Source organism: Pseudozyma hubeiensis (genome assembly GCF_000403515.1).
Source record: "Pseudozyma hubeiensis SY62 DNA, scaffold: PHS23, whole genome shotgun sequence".
Lineage (NCBI taxonomy): Eukaryota > Fungi > Basidiomycota > Ustilaginomycetes > Ustilaginales > Ustilaginaceae > Pseudozyma > Pseudozyma hubeiensis.
In genome coordinates, this window is record NW_012133805.1 from 326,467 (window position 1) to 343,176 (window position 16,710).

The following is a 16,710-nucleotide window of genomic DNA, read 5'->3' on the forward strand; positions in this document are numbered from 1 at the left end:
AAGGAAGGGCCGAAGCCGCTGTGTCACCACCATCCCCTCCTCCTCAGGCTGCTACGTCTAACTCGTCGTCCTCGACCTCTTCCAAAGGGTGAATATCGGTGCACCCAGCTGTTTTGGAATTCGCCTGTTCCTGTAGATTGCTAACTCTCAAATTTGCTCCTTGTGCGGACTGCATACATCGACTTGCTGTCTCAAACTACAGGAAGCGGAAAGCCGACTCCGTCACTTTGCAATCTGCCATCTCTCCCTCTTCGACGGGTGAATTCAGCAGCAAGCGACAAAGGGTAGCCTCAAAAGCATCCAGGGCAAGCAACGCCTCGCCTCGTTCCGCGTCCACCTCACCATATTCCCTTCGCTCTCGTAGCAAGACCGCTGCACCGCACGCTTCAAGTTCTTCCGCCGCCGCCATGACTGGCGCCAACCCGAACGGCTCAGATGGCCGCGCCTCGGCTCGGTCTCCGTCGGCCAAGTCCAAGGCATCGACCAAAACCAAGCGCGCTTCCAACAGCGGTTCCGTCCGCCCCTCTCGCAGCGCTCAGTTGCCCGAGTGTTCCGACGGCTCTGGCGCGCTGACTGCGGATGATGACGATGACGTGCACATGTCAGAGCTCGGCAGTGTGGACGGTGCCGACACTTCGAGGAGCAAGCCTGAGAGCGAAGCGCCCGTTGGCATCGTCGAGGAGCCTAGAGACGACAATGGCCTCGGCCAAGACGCAGATCTCCACATGGACGACGATCATTCACACGATCTGGAGAACGAAGATGACCACGACGATGATGACGAAGATGAGCACGACGATGATGTCGATCGGCCCTCGCGCGCGGCCGGCGGGTTTGGCGCCTTCGACGACGATGACGAGGACGACGACGATGACGATGACGATGGCGATGACGACGACGACGACGGCGCTGCTGGTGGCGAAGGCGACCATGGCAACCACGGCGGAGGAGCTTTTGGCTTCAACATGCGTGCCATGGCAGGCTACATGTCGGGCCTCAGCACCAGATTCCGCAGCCTCCTAACCTCTTTGCGAAACGAGACTGACGCTACAGCACAGATGGTGGCCCTTCAAGAGCTCTCGGAGCTGCTCAGCGTTAGCACCGAAGACACGCTTGCCGGCTACTTCCCCACCGACTCTTTCGTCAAGGAGCTCGTCTACATTCTCGGCGGTCCGAAGCCTGAGCGCAACGACATCGGCGGCAAATCAGCAAGCATCCGCAGTGCCCAGGACGATCTTGACGATGAGATGAAGGCCGTTCTCGCGGCCGCCGCGGCTGCTGATATGGAAGACAACGGCGAAAAGATGCTGCTCGCCTGTCGTTGCCTGGCCAACCTCATCGAAGCCATGCCTTACGCCGCCCACAGCGTCGTCGCCAATGGCGCGATCCCCGTCCTCAACGCCAAGCTCATGGAGATCACCTTCATCGATCTGGCCGAGCAGGTCTTGCAGACGCTCGAGAAGATCTCGCAGGACTATCCCAGCTCCATCGTCAAAGAGGGCGGTCTGTCTGCCATCCTGCAGTACCTCGACTTTTTCAATATCCACATCCAGCGTACCGCCATGACTGCAGCCGCTAACTGCTGCCGCAAGCTCACGCCCGAGTCGCTCAGCATGGTGCGCGATGTGATGCCCATCATTCAGAATGTGCTCACCTACAGCGATCAGCGTCTCGTAGAGTCTGCATGCAAGTGCGTCGTCCGCATCGTCGAAAGCTACCGGGCTCATCCCGATCTGCTGGAACAGCTCATGACGGGAGAGCTGCTCGCCGCCCTTAACAACTTGCTCCTGCCGGCTTCGTCCTCGACCAGCTCCAACACCACGCTCGGCGCCAGCGTCTACACTGATGTGCTCAAGGCGCTCGGAACCGCCTGCCGCAGCAGTCCTCGCTTGGCAGTCGTGCTGCTCGAGAACAACATCGTGGAGACGCTCTACCACCTGCTCACCGGCTCTCCTGCCCCTACAGAATCGGCGAACACATGCGCACCTCATGGCATCCAGCTCGAGTCCGAACAAGCTTCTGGGCCCGACAGCGCTGCCGACACAGCTGCTGTCGCTGTGGTTCCGGATGCAGGCACCGACGTTGCCGGCTCTTCTGTCGCCGTGGCAGACATGGCCGTGCTTCAGAATCTGGCGCAGCGTCCCAAAGATCAGATCCAAGAGGCTCTCTCATTGGTGGGCGAGCTGCTGCCACCCTTGCCGCGGGACGGCGTCTTTGATCCTCGGGACTACACCGAGAAGGCCTACCTCAAGCGACTTGCCGCCAAGAAGGCACCGTCTGCTCATGGCGGCGGCGGCGCTGCACCCGTGATCGCTGGGCCTACCTCTGCCTCCTCGGCAGAGGGCGAAGAGCCGGCCGCTGACGTCGCTGCGGCTCCCACTGCCACGGACTCGACTCGTCCCGTGACTTCGCGCACCAGCTCAACGCGCAGCAAGGCATCTCGCGCCAAGTCGGAGAAGGAGCTAGCACGCGAGGCCGCGCAGGCCAAACGCGTCGAGATGCTGCACGGCCGCACATCGCTCGTCAAGCGCTTCGCCCACCTGGTGCTCCCCACGTTGGTCGAAGTGTACGCAGCCAGCGTCGCTCTCCACGTCCGTAACAAGGCGATCAACGGCATCCTCAAGATCATCAGCTTTGTCGATCCCGAATCGCTTGGCGAGGCGCTCGACAACGTGCCCCTGGCCAGCTTCCTGGCCGCCATCCTCTCCTCGCGCGACCATCCAACGTTGGTCAACGGCGCACTCCAGATCGTTGAGCTGCTCACCGAGAAGCTGCCCACGCTGTACACGGCTTTGCTTCGACGCGAAGGTGTGATGTGGGAGATCGACGACATTGCGTCGCAGACGCCCTCTCCTCGCCCGACGAGCGCCGACAAGTCGACGGCCGCTGCCACAGACGCTGAGCGAAGCAACGCCGCCCAGCCCCTGACCTTGCCACGCGCTGGCCACGGCTCTTCTGCCGTGGATTCCGCCTTGGATGCCGCAGGCCTCGGTCTGTCGTCCAGCTCAGCTCTGGCTCGTCTCATCAGCGCCACCAACGGCTCAAACCATCCTATTCTCTCGCTCGATTCGCTGGGCAACCATGTCCCGTCGTCTTCTTCGTCGGCTTCCGCCTTCAACGCTCAAAGCTCAGCCGAGGCGACCGACGCCAGCATCTGGCGAGCGCGCGTCTTACGCGACAAGTTCTCGGCAGAGGCCAGCTCCTCGGAGGGAGCGCAGAGCGCAGCTCAGGCGCTCGACCACATCAAGGACCTCGTCAAGCGTCTCTACGCGGCTGCAGCCGAGGGCCACGAGTCAAACGCGATTGAAGTGCTTCAGCAGATCGCTTCGCTCTTCTCTCGCAGCGAGGACCCCATGTCGAGCTTCGAGCTTCTTCGATCCGGCTTGGTCGAGTCTCTCTACTCATTTGCTACCTCCATCGAAGGCGGCGTACCCCTCGAACGCAGGCGTCTGCTGCTCATCGAAACACTGATGGACTCGGACGCCACGACGGGCCAGAGCGGCGCTTCGGTCCTGGTGAGAAGGCTGCAAGAAGCGCTCAGCCGCTTGGAGAATGTCGAGATCACCACGGCGCTCAGTGCTGGCAGCGACGATACGCGAAAGAGTCCTAGTGCGATGCTCGGACGACAGCTGCGATTGCGCTTGCAGGCAGAAGACTCGACCGGCATCCCTCGCAGCTGCAACAACATCATCGTCACCATCCATGCCGTGGCCACGTTCCAGTCCTTGAGCGACTATCTGCGACCCAAAATCGCCGTGTCGTCCGGCGCTTCTGGATCGGGGTCCGGCTCGGGCTCTGGCTCGGTTTCGGGCGCTGCTGGTGCATCGGCGTCGTCGCGACTTTCCTCCGTTCTGGCTGCCTTTGCGGCTGCCACCGGATCTGGCGGCTTCCCCGAGCTCCAAGGCAGCAGCAGTGGCGGCAAGAACGCGCAAGCCCTCACCTCCACCAGCGACAAAACAAGTGATGGGGCCAGCAAGAAGGAAGATGCGAGTGACGCAAGCAAACTGAACGATGTATCTACCAGGTCGGGCAAGGACAAGGAGGAGGGCGGCAGCGGCAAGACCGAAGACAAACAAGGTGAAACTCCCGACTCTGCTGCAACCGGCGAAGATAGAGGCTCGGAAGCTCGCGAGGAGGCCCGCGCACTCGCTCGACAGCTCTGGGGAGGTGAAACGCGACCCTCTGACGAAGCCGATTCCGAAGAACAAGCCAAAGATTCTGCCGACGCCAACAATGCGGACGACGTTCAACGATCCGACGAGGCTCTCGCGCGTTCTCTCATGGAAGGCCTGCTCCATGGCGCCGAGTTTGAAGACGACGAGGGTTTCAGCGACGAGGAAGGCTTTGACGAGGAAATTCTTCAGAGCGAGATTCCCGCCGACGGCGCTGGTGGCCCGGCCGATGGTCTCGCACCCGGTAACCGATCGGACGCAGCAGACAAGACCATCAACCTCGACGTTGAAAAGGAGGGTGGAAAGATCGTGGCCAAGACGCCGGAAGGCACTCGCATCGCGACGCCCAGCAACAGCGCTGGCACCCCGAAGCCCTCGGATGGCGCCGCTGCTGACACCGCCGCCTCGGGGTCTTCGTCTTCGACGACGGCAAGTCCGGCCAAACCATCGTCGTACGCATCGGCGTTGCAGAAGCCCTCGGACTGGCACCTCGAGTTCTCGATCGGTTCGGAAAAGCTTGCGCTGGACACGACCATCTACGGCGCAGTTCACCGATTCGAGAGCGCACAGGCGCGAGAACAGAGTCAAAGCTCATCTTCCAATGCAGTCTCGTCCCTGCACGGCGGAAGCAGGCACATCTGGAGCAACGTCTACACGGTTCGATACAAGAAGGTCTCTGGCGCCGACCGCGACCCTGCTGCCGAGTCGACCCCCGAGCCCCAGTCTGCCGAGAGCGCGTTGGTGGAGCTGCCGGCGTCGATCAAGGAGGATGCGCCGTACGCCAAGCTGCTACAGCTGCTTGCCGTGCTGCACTCGCTCAACATGGAGTGGCGAGAGGTCGCTCGCGCCGACGCGGCCGGTGGCGATGGGGATGCCGAGAGCAAGGTCCCGCATGCATTGACGGCGCCCTCGGCGCTGTCGGAATCGGCTTTCGTCAACAACAAGCTCACCGCCAAGCTCAACCGCCAGCTTGAGGAGCCCATGATCGTCGCCTCGGCCTGCTTGCCGGCGTGGTCGACGGACCTGCCCAAGCATTTCCCCTTCTTGTTCCCCTTCGAAGCACGCTTCGCGTTCCTGCAGTCCACATCATTCGGATACGCACGTCTGCTCACGCGGTGGCAGGCGCTGCACAGTCGAAACCAGGAGCCAGGTAGCAGCAGCTCGTCGCGACTGGACGACTCGTTCGGCTTCCTCGGTCGGCTGCAGCGGCAAAAGGTGCGCATCTCGCGCGGCAACCTGCTCGCCTCTGCGTTCAAGGTGTTTGAGCTGTACGGCTCCAACTCGTCGGTGCTCGAGGTCGAATACTTTGAAGAGGTGGGCACGGGACTGGGCCCTACGCTCGAGTTCTATTCGCTTGTGTCTAAGGAGTTTGCGCGCCGCGACCTCAAATTGTGGCGCGACGGCCGTGCTGGAGGATCTGACGAGGATGGCAGTGCGTACGTGTACAGCCCACTGGGTCTGTTCCCGGCGCCTTTGCTCATCGACAGCGCCAAAGAGGATCAAAGCAAGGACTCCTCGCCCTCTGGAGCCAGTGACGCTGCGGACGGATCGGTGCAGAAGCGGTTGCAGGCGTTCCGTATCCTGGGTCAATTCGTCGCCAAGGCGCTGTTGGACTCGCGCATCATTGACTGCAACTTTTCGCCAGTGTTCATGCGAGCGGTGCTGAACCAGCACGTAGCGCCTACGCTGGCGACGCTGTCGTGCGTGGATGCGACGCTGGCTCGGTCGCTGTCGGCGATGCGCAAGATGCCAGCCGACGAGATCGAGTCGCTCGGGCTCGACTTCACCTTGCCTGGCCACGAGACGATTGAATTGCACGCCGGCGGCCGAGACGAAAGCGTTACTGGAGTCAACGTGGAGCGCTACATTTCCGAGGTGCTGGACTGGACGCTGCGTAAGGGCATCCGTGCAGCTGTGCGGGCGTTCCGTCGAGGCTTCAACCTAATCTTCCCCATCTCGGCCATGTCGAGCTTCACGGCGGACGAGCTGGTGATGCTGTTCGGCAACACGGAGGAGGATTGGACCGAGACGACGCTGGTGGCGAGCGTCAAACCGGACCACGGACTCAACGCCGACTCACCGACGTTCCGCGACATCGTAGCCATCATGGCAGCGTTCGACGTGAACGAGCGACGCGAGTTCCTGCAATGGCTCACTGGATCGCCCAAGCTGCCGATCGGCGGTTTTTCAGGCCTGCATCCGCAGCTGACGATTGTCAAGCGTCCGCACGAGGCTCCGCTGACGCCAGACGACTACCTGCCGAGCGTGATGACGTGCGTCAACTATCTCAAGATGCCCAACTACTCGACGCGTGACAAGATGCGCGAGCGTCTGCACACAGCCATGAAGGAAGGCGCGACGAGCTTCCACCTCTCGTAGCTGCCTCACCCGCACCTCATCTGACCCTAACATCCTCAGATTTCCAATCTCTCATTCGCATCCGAGCATTGATCTCTCAACTGTCACAATTGAACGCAATCTAATTCCAGTCGACCGAAAGGAGTCGTTGTGTGTATGTGTGTGTGGCGTGTGTCAAGCTATGGTCGTCACTGGCGCGTCGATTGCGGGGAAAGGGTGAGTTGAGGGTGGCTTCGGCTAAGAAGATGGCGATGAAACGCGAGCATGACACAGGTGACGCTGGCTCGCTCTGCTGGTTGGCTGCTGTAGCCTGCAGACTGACGGATAATTTGGGCTGCTGCTCGTGTGGCTGCTCCGGTTTTCGCCCGTTTCAGGGACTTTCGTTTCTCCACATTTTTTGGAAAGCAAAAGAAGAAAAGCTTGAGCGGGTACCAAGTCGACTCAAGGCGTAAGTTTACGACACACCGCTCTCTCTCCACCTTTCCTGTCACCATTATACCAACACTTCCACCACAGCTGTCTCGTGTGGAACTCGTCGGTCACGCCGGGCCCACAGGAACCATCACAACATCATTCGTCCCCCTCCGAACGATCACGCAGGCGGTGGCATCACGACAGACCCACACCCAATCTTGGAAAGAGTCGGCTTGACACGGCCGAGGTTTTGGAGAATACTATCAGAGTGTCAGGCCTGACATGACTGGCTCATTCTGAGACGGACTCCATTCCCTCCTGCCTCTTTTCCATCATGTCACCACCACTCCCCTCGTCGGGCTTCGGCACAAAGGGCCAATCATCTTCTCGGAATCCTGCTGCAAGCATGCCCTCCACTCTGCCATCTGATCCGTCTGAGATCTCCGAGACAGCTCAGGCACTCCTTCAGGCGCACTATGGCCGCCTGAAGCAAGACGCTGATCCGACCTCGTCCGACACTCTTGCAACTCAACGAGCCCAACTGAGCAAACTGGAACAAGCGATCGGCAACATGGATCGCGTTTGCCTGCAACTGGACAACCTTCAAGTCGCTCAGCAGCTTCGCGCTGGCGATATCGTGTCGCGGTCGTCGTCGTCATCATCATTAGTACAAGCAGCTCGCACTCTACAACCTCTTGGCCCTCTCGCCTTCTGGCCCGCACGTCTCGTGTTGGGCGCCGAGTACGTCTTCGTGCGTCAGAATCCTGACGGTCTGTCTTTGCACGATCAGCTCATCTTGGAAGATGAAACTCTGCCGACACTGACGTCTAGATCACTCAAAGGCGACAAACTTAGCGTTTCGACTCGACTGCCAGAGCCCAGCCGGACGATACAGGTGGACTATGCAAAGGTTACCATCAAGGACGCACAGATGCAGCTCCAGGCCCGAAAGTCGCGGTACCTCAAACATGCAGCCGAACTGCGCGAGCGTCTGACCGCTGATGAGAGTGAGGTGCAGACAAACTCGGCGAAGAGGTCAGTCTCAAGCGCAACGTCGGACGATCACGTGGTCAACGACAAGAACGAGATGCTGAACGAAGAGGGGCTGCCCTTCTACGAGCCAATCGAGCAGATCACTGAAGAGGACGCGAACAGGAACAAGACGGCATACATGCAGCCCTTTGTGCGTGCAGGTGACAAGTCGAGCGCGGACAAGGATCAGCGCAAGCGATGGCTGGACGACATGCTTAGCAAATTCGAGGAGGAAGAAAAGGACGAGGACTCGGACGAGGATCAGGGAGATGCACAAGCAAGGTCCGCCGATGCATCAACAGCGTCGACTATGGCTGCAGAAGCCCCACCTGCAGCACAAGAGACCCGCGTTGTACTGCGCCAGCGCACTCCCAGTCCTTCGCCTTCGCCGGACGACTCATCGGACGCAAAGGCACTGCCCGAGATTGTATCCGCGACCAGACCGCCACCGCCCAAGTCAGCACTGAAGCCAGGCGTCGCACGCCCCGACATCGTCCAACGTCCATCGTTCGGGTCTGCTGGCATCCGTCATGGCTTTCTCAACCTCAACCCGTCCAGCCCGGGTGCGATCAAAAGTTCGTACTCGTGGGAGGATCTCGAACGAGAACAAGGATCAAAGACACCTGCCGATTCAACGCGACCTTCACGAAGTCAGACTCCCACTCCTTTGAGTCGCAACAGCGGAACGGCATCGTCGTCACTCCTCGCTCGCGTCACAGATGCTGGTTCGAGTCCGACGACCAGCGGCGCAAGCACCCCTAGCAAGAAGAGCGTCCGCATCAAGAGCCCCGAGCGCGCTCATCCCGAGGCAGCGGCTGGTTCGGGGCTGACGCCTCTGCAACGAGCTTTGCGATCGAGCATTCGCGTCAAGGAGAATTACAACGAACCCAGCGTCACGCCGTCGCAGCCCGCGCACGATGCCTCTTCTGCAATGGCAAGGTCGCTCGAGTCAGGTTCCGGAACGGCAGAGAAGCGTCATCGAGATGATATCGGCGTAGAGCAAGAGGCTGAACGCATCCTGAAGCTGCTGGGACCGGACGTAGTGGAAGGGCATCCCAACGCGCCATCTCCCGACGTGCTCAAGAAGATGCAAGAGGCGCACGAGGAGGACAAGCGCTTGTCAACTCCGGAGGCCGTGGCTGCACGCGCAAAGCAAGAGGAAGAGGAGCGTGAAAGTGAGCGCCTGCAAAGACTGGCAGAGAAGCCGGCCCTGGGACACAATGTGCTGGAACGACCTAAATCAGACGCTTCAACGACTCCAGGCCGAGGCAAGGATGTTTCGACGCAGGTCAAGGCGCAAGCGCAGCAGGCCAAATTCAGCGCTTTCAAGCAAGGGTTCTTGAATCAGAAACCAGCTGGTTCGAAGTTTGTACCCAACAAAGCTGCACCACGGAAGGCAGCTGATGACGTTCCATCGGCTCCGACCCAGTCCCTCGGCATGTCAGCACTGGACCGAGCGTCCTTGGGCGACGACGAGCTGAGTCAGCGTCGACAGGCTATGGGTCTTCCTGCCGCCGTTCCGCACGCGAGACCGTCCAAGGCGTACGCCGAGAAGATGAAGCAGAGGCAGCAAGGCCAAGAGTCCAACGATGCCGCAGAGGAGGACGGTGCGGATGGAGCGGTCCAGCTCGCCCGGCCTGTAGCGGACGATGACGTGCCTCGACCCGGTCGCGTGCGATTCGGTCCGCCTGCTGGTACTGCGGATGAGGACGAAGATGCGCAGGTGACCGGGATTGACTCTGGCGCAACGCTGGAGAATCATTTGCCTTCGGAAGTAGACAACGACGCGGAGCTGGACGAGGAACAGGAAGAGCCCAAAATCGAGGGCGAGGGCGCGGACACGGACGAAGAGGATGCGTACTTTGACTCGTACCTCTCGAAGCGATCACGACGTGCTGCTGCTGCCGACAGCCGTGGAATGGACGTGGATGAAGGAACCGATGACGACGACTTCGATGACGACGCGGACGACTGGGGTGTCGATGAAGACGATTTCGACGAAGACGAGGACGACTTTGACTACGATCCGGAAGACCTCATGGCGCTCGCTCCGAGCTTCGATGCGGATGCACAGACCTTGTCGGCGCATCCGGAACTGCTCAGAGAGTACGAAGAGGCACGGGCAAAGATGGCTTCGATGGGTCTAGCGATGCCGCGTGGCGGCGGAGATGGAACCTCGAGTGACGAGACTCGTGCCGCCATGATGGCTGCTGCTCGATCGGGAGGCGAAGCGGATGAGGAGGATGACTACGAGATGGACATCGTACCCCTGGACGAGGCTGTGGAGGATGCCGAGTATCGAGGCAACACGACCTCGAGCGGTTCGGGCTCGCGCATCTCGCGGTTCAAAGCGTCACTCGCACAGCAGAAGATGTCCGGAAATCGTGCGCATGCCTCCGGCGACTTGGAAAGCATGCTCTCCTCAGCTCAAAATCTGGGTCAGTCTCAGAACACAACCCACTCAGCAGCATTCGGCATGGATGGCAGGCCTCCTCAACCACACGATCAACCAGGCACCGCTGCACCTGTCATGATCATCCCCCAGCTCGCCCCCGTCCGGTTCCCCAAGAACGGCGATCTGGTGGAAGGCAAAACGAGCGGACCTGTCGATCTGGACGGCGGCGAGAGCGACGAAGACGACGAAAAGGCCGAGATGGTGATGCGCAGTCGACTGGAGAGGTTGGAGTGGAAGAAGAACCATCCGGAGGAAGCGAGGAGGTTGGCGGAGAGCAAGAGGGCGAGAGAGATGGTGGAGCAGGGAGTGGCGTCACCGCCAGTGGTGAGGAGGCAGCAGAGGGTGGAGGAGGAGAAAGGGAATCGGGAAGAGCAGAAAGTGGAGAAGGAAGACGAGACGAAGCCGAAGAAGAAGGTGAGCCGGTTCAAGGCTGCTCGTATGGGTCAATGAGGGAATGAAGGCCTTGGTATCAGCGAATCTCATAATCTCATGGAGCTGAGCGGCTCGTGTGCAGTGTGAGATGGTCCAGTATCGTATGAGCGAACAGGTTCTCAAGGACACCTTGACGTTGGATCCGGACTTATGGCGCTCAAAGTGGATAGCCGGGAGTCGGAGACAAGCCCGTGACGTGAGCCAAAAATTTTTAGTCGAGGAGATCTGTGCGGGAAAAGGATATAGTGGCTTGGCTGGCTTGTAAAATTTAGACTTTGGTTTTCTGGAGTGGAGTTTTGACTTTTTCTGCTTTTTTTCCGGATGATTCTTCTTGTCCAAAGATGGTGGTGGTTGGATGAATCGAGCCACTTTTGGATCATCACTATCATCTTCAACACCTTCATTCGCTCGACCTTGTACCGTCTGACATCGGATCCAGTCGGCAAGACCACATCGCAAAACAATATGAGTGGTGTAGGTGCGGTTCCAGCGTCGCGCTTTACACGGCCACTGCCGCACACGCCTCTCAACCATTTCCTGCGTACCACCAAATCGCTCCTCGCTTCAGGTGGTCTCGATAACGAGGATATCGTCTACGTCGTCACTTCGCGCTCTCCGACCCTCGATCAGGCAGTAGCGGCCGTCGGATTTGCGTACCTGCAACAGCGACTGGATACGAACGCACATTCGCAGCGTCGATACGTCCCCGTGATCTCAGCTTCTCGTCGGGCGTGTCTGTCCGACGCGTTGCCGGAACTCGCGCTGGCGTTGCAGGCTGCATTGGTAGCGGAACAGAATGTCATCTTTGAGGATGATGAGGTGTACAAGACGGTAGGAGCGTATACGTCGAAGAAGAAGGTGGTGCTGGTAGGAGGTGCAGCGGAACAGAAGGGTGAGGAGGCTTGGAAAGAGTGGCTGGAGTTGCATGGTGCAGAGCTGTTCGGTGTCATCGATACGGAAAATACGCTGCCGAAGCAGATGCACGACGAACAGGGTGGTGTCAACGAGCGGTTGAACGTGGCGCTGTTCCCATCAGCACAGGCGGTGAGGGGTGGTGGAGAGGCCGAGCCTAGTTTGGCTTCGCTCGTTGCGCTTTGGGCGAAACAGCAGATTTCAGTAGCATCGACGACGACTACGACGACGACGACGGACATCATCACCAGGGAGCTGGCAGATCTTCTGCTCGCAGCTATTCTCCTCGAAACCAACAATCTGTCCGAATCGCAGACCAACTCGGCCGATTTGGGCGCCGTGGGATGGCTCAACCCGCGCTCGTCCTTCCAGCTGCAGGACGAGGACGAAGCCACTTCCGGACCTGATGGTACGACCGAAGATGACGATGATCTGAACAACGACGAAATGAATGCGCCCAACTACGACGCATTTGTTCCCACATTCCCCGACCTCGACGCAATGTACCGTGCGCTTCGAGGTGCCTCGCGTCGATCCATGTCAGCCAAGGACGCGACGGCGTTGGCCGCTGATGAGGGTGCGACAGCTGTCGATCTGGGCGATGCATCTCCTCAGCACTATCAATGGAATCTCATCACCCACACGCTCGCCAACTTGGACGAGGAGCACAAGGCTTCCGTGCCGGATTCCGTCCGCAAGACCATTGTTGGAGACTTTACGGCAGTATTGACTTCCAGCTTCGCGGGTCGACTGCTCAAGCCCATCGGCACGCAGCTCGGTCAGGCTCTCAGCAGCGACAGCTCGACGTTCGACTTGACCTCACTTCAAAAGCAGATCGATGCAGCAGTGGCAGAAGAGGTGACGAGCGAGTCGCAAGGCTTCGAGACGCTCTGCGTGGCCGTTTGTGCTCTGCATGCGTTCGTTCAGATCAACTGGACGGGTCCGGAGTTGCCCGAGTCTTTGGAGCTGCTCAGCTTGCTGCGCGCCTCCGCACCGGATGCATTCCCACCACGACCGGTGGATGTCGATGCAGAGGAGAAAACGAATGCCGAAACCAACAAGCTGATTCACGGAGCGTCGCTCGAAGCGCTGGCATTCAAGGGTGAACCTGCGTATCATTTGTGCCAGGTGCCCTTTTTCCTCGTCTTCTCCAAGCTGGTCATCGAGGCCCTCTGGGCAGTCCAAGCCTCGCAACAGCAAGAACCAAGAGTGCACATCGAGACGTTGCCGTGGTGGAGGTTGCGAGCGTTTACAGTGCACAGCCATGTGCTGGACGAGCCTGTTGCGTTTGGCAAAAAGGTGTTTGACCCGGTCAACAAGTTGCGCGACATGTTGGTGGCTCGTGCTGCTGCTGCGACCTCGAAGGCAACCGAGGCGGGGAGGAGCGAATGGGCTTCGCTTTCGTCGCGTCTCATTCTGGAGCGTGGGATTGCATTGCAGAGGCTGGGAAGCGATAAGGAGGCTTCCGAGACGTTTGTCGATGCTGCCAAGGAGAACGGGTTGAGGTACCGCATGTCCGGTGCGTTGGGAAAGAGGACCAAGTTCCAGAAGGAGGACAAGACGCAGCTGGTGTTGCTGGCCAAGAGTGTTGTTGCGGATGGCGGTAAGGAGGATGAGGAGGTCGAGAAGTCGGACAAAGAGCAGGGCGAGGCGGTGGAGGGAGCAGAGAACGAGGAAGTTTTCGAGACGGGCTTCGCAGCAAAAGCCAATCCTGAAGATCAGGTCGCGGGCATGCCATCGACCTACGCGCTCAACGACGATACGCTGCTCGAACAGACCAAATTCACCTCGACCACCGCATCGAATCTCACCGCGGTCGACGAGGAACAAGCTGATGCCGACCTGCTCCAGCTCGACCCGAACGCCCAACCAGCGCTTGCGGTGCTCGACCAGTGCACACTGCTCGCGCTCTGCCTCAACATCCGCAACACCCAAGCCGCGCACGGTCTGACCGCCAACCAGATGCAGATGTTCATCTCGCGCGTCGTCACCCACCCGCGCAACTGGATGGTGCACACCATGTCCCTCTTGCTTCGGGCGCGGCTGGAATCCACGCGCACGCGCACCGTTGAACGATCCGTGCTCCAGCTGCAGGCGTTGATCGATCAGATGCCTACCAACGACTCGTCGATCCAGGAGAGGCTCAAGTTCTTCCACGCGCTCGACCTGCCGCCGCGCTGGGAGATGCAGGCGGAACTCGCGCGTCGCTACGCCAGCATCGGCGTGACGAGGTCGGCGCTGGAGATTTTCGAGAGGGTGGAGATGTGGGAGGAGGTGGTGCAGTGTTTGGGTATGTTGGGGAGGCAGGAGGAGGGGGTGGAGGTGGTGAGGGAGCTGTTGGATGGGAAGAAGGTCGAGGCGGATGTTGAGGTGGCGGTGAGGAGAAGGCGGGAAGCGACGGTGGAGGGGAGCGAAGCGCAGCGCGTGATGTACGGGAGGATGGATAGGGCGAGAGAAGCCAAGTTGTGGTGCCTTTTGGGGGATCTGGAACCCTCTTCCGCCTTGGCGCACTATTCCAAGGCATGGCAGGTTTCGGCTTCCTCCTCGGCTCGTGCTGCGCGCAGCCTGGGTGGTGTACACTTCACATCGCAGGACTTCCAGCAAGCAGCAAAGTGGTTGAAGTACGCGCTCAAGATCAACCCTTTGTACACGAGGAGCTGGTTCATCCTGGGATGCTGCTACATGCGACTGGAAAAGTGGAAGGAGGCAGCGCAGTGCTTCCGACGATGCACGGCGTTGGACGATGAGGATATGGAGAGCTGGAACAATCTGGCGAGTTGTTATCTGAGGATGGTGGAGGGAGTGGAGACGGCCGTGGGGATTGAGAGGATGGGGGAGCAAGGTGGGTTGCCGGATATCTTGGAGGCGGCGGAAGAGGAGGCGGATAGGGTGTGGGATTCTGCGGCGGATGAGGAGGAGGACGAGGATGAAGGGTTGAGTGATTGGAGTGGGAGTTCGAGGTCAGATTCGGGGGTGGAGGTGTCGAGCGACGAGTCAGATGCAACGTCGGTGGCGGACAGCGATGCGGAGACGGAGACGGGGCTGCCGAATCCAGGCGAGGTCTCGAGCGGCAACCGCGGACGACGAGCTGGGGCAACTACATCGGCATACTCGCTCAAGCTGCTTGCTCATCGTTCTTTGCAGCAATCGCTTCGATTCGCACACGACAACTGGCGCGTCTGGTACAACTACATGATCGTATGCATCGACGTAGGGTACCTTCTCGAGGCTACCCGTGCCATGGTCCGGGTGACGGAGATTCAGACACGCAACAAGACGAACGACGCGGAACGGGCCAAAACCGTCGACCTTGCGGTGCTAGCCCGTCTGGTCGACGCTGTGACGCGAACACCAAAGGCGGAACTGGAAGCGGAAGCACTCGCCGCACACGAAGCCTACGAAGCAGCTTTGTCCGGACATTCTCGCAGCGGCACCTCCGGAGCTGCCCCCACAGCGCCCAAGCTCGACCCGAACTCTGGACTCGGACTGTTGCCCGCAGTACAACGGTTGTTCGACGAAACGCTCCTCACGCGCATCTCCTCGTCTTCCGGCATCTGGAAGCTCTACTCGAGGCTGCTGTTGTGGGACGGCCAACGCAGACGTGCGATCCAACATGCGCTGTTGAACGCGTACAACGCCGCGCTGGTGGAAGCAGAGGAAGGCGGACTGCAGTCGGACAAGGAGGTGTTTACGACGTTGTTGAAGGATCTCAGGAATTTGGTGGATGGGCTGTTGGATCTGGGCGAGGAAGGGGAGGGAGATGCACCAGACCCGAGATTCCAAGCGAGAAGCTTGGTGAGGAGTTTCCTGGCCAAGACGAGGGACAGTTGGGATCAGGAAGACGAGTGGGAAGAGGCAAAGGAGCTGCTGGAGCAGCTGAAGAGCTGAAGCTGTGGAACTATGGGAAATTAAATGCAGTTGCATGTCGAGAATAAAAGTGTTCTTGCAACGTATGGGCTTGTCCGATGATCGTGTTGTGAAAGTGCTTCCAGATGGGGACATAGTTAGAGCAGGAAGCAAATGCTGCTCAGTAGTACCACAGCGAGCGTTGCAGCTGGAAGAACAAAGTGCGAGCCTTCCCAGACAGCTACGCCCACCGCAGCATTGGGGCTCCTCGAGCTGGTCGCGCTTGGCACCGCCGAGCTGCTCGAAGTAAATGAGCTGGCGCTGGTGGTGGTTGAGGTAGCAGAGCTGCTGGTGCTGCTTGTGGTGCTGCTGGTAGCAGAAGTTGTTGAAGAGGTGTCGGTGTTGACCGAGCTGATGGAAAATGAGATGAGAGTGCCGAGGGTTACCGCTGCATTGGTGCTCGATGAGGAAGACGTTGAGCCGGAAGCGGATGATGCTGAGGAGATGCGTGAGGTAATGGGTGAGACCGTGCTGGCGAGCGACACGGAGCTTTGCGCGTGGACCGGGAGCAAGTTTGCAATGCACATGATGACCATGGCTACGAGAGCGAGGGTCTGCGTAGAAGGGTTTCGCACCATGATTGCTGATTGTAGATTTGCTGGGTGGACGATGAGGAATATGTGAGTCGGAAGGATGCTGTTCGATACTGGAGGCCAGTAAGAAGGGACCAGGAGATGAAAGATGGTGATCAACGTACAAACTAACTTAGTCGCACAAAGCAATTCTGCCAAGCACGAACCAAAAAGAATGCATAGAAGCGCTGCGGGCCTTCGGAATTCCTTTGGCCGGGCGTGGCTTGTGGAATCTTAGGGCGGTGTCCGTTGGCGTCATCGAATGCGACGCGATGGGTTTTTTCCGAGGCCGGATGCAGCACGACGAACTCTAACAATCGATTCTCCTGACAAGAGTCGGGCGAGAAGAGGCAGACGGATTTGGCCAAGAAAAGGTACAGCCGAAGTGGGCGTGTGTCTCTGAGTGTTGCGTCGATCCTTGCCTGCTCTGGCGCAGCGACAAGGAGGCGCGCTCAGG

The 16,710-nt window shown here is 59.4% G+C and overlaps 4 protein-coding genes across 4 annotated transcripts; all 4 read left to right on the top strand.

Annotated features, from left to right (window-relative positions):
* Positions 1-407: 407 nt before the first annotated feature.
* Positions 408-6,551, top strand: PHSY_002475 (potential ubiquitin-protein ligase; the record flags this gene model as incomplete). Its single annotated transcript, XM_012333099.1, has 1 exon — positions 408-6,551. One exon carries the CDS (start codon positions 408-410, stop codon positions 6,549-6,551), a length of 6,144 nt encoding a protein of 2,047 aa, XP_012188489.1.
* A 727-nt stretch (positions 6,552-7,278) lies between these two features.
* PHSY_002476 (hypothetical protein) lies at positions 7,279-10,881 on the top strand (the record flags this gene model as incomplete). Its single annotated transcript, XM_012333100.1, has 1 exon — positions 7,279-10,881. The coding sequence occupies one exon, from the start codon at positions 7,279-7,281 to the stop codon at positions 10,879-10,881; it is 3,603 nt and encodes a 1,200-aa protein (XP_012188490.1).
* A 303-nt stretch (positions 10,882-11,184) lies between these two features.
* On the top strand, positions 11,185-15,663 carry PHSY_002477 (hypothetical protein; the record flags this gene model as incomplete). Its single annotated transcript, XM_012333101.1, has 1 exon — positions 11,185-15,663. One exon carries the CDS (start codon positions 11,185-11,187, stop codon positions 15,661-15,663), a length of 4,479 nt encoding a protein of 1,492 aa, XP_012188491.1.
* Positions 15,664-15,795: 132 nt separating this feature from the next.
* PHSY_002478 (hypothetical protein) lies at positions 15,796-16,305 on the top strand (the record flags this gene model as incomplete). Its single annotated transcript, XM_012333102.1, has 1 exon — positions 15,796-16,305. One exon carries the CDS (start codon positions 15,796-15,798, stop codon positions 16,303-16,305), a length of 510 nt encoding a protein of 169 aa, XP_012188492.1.
* Positions 16,306-16,710: the final 405 nt, after the last annotated feature.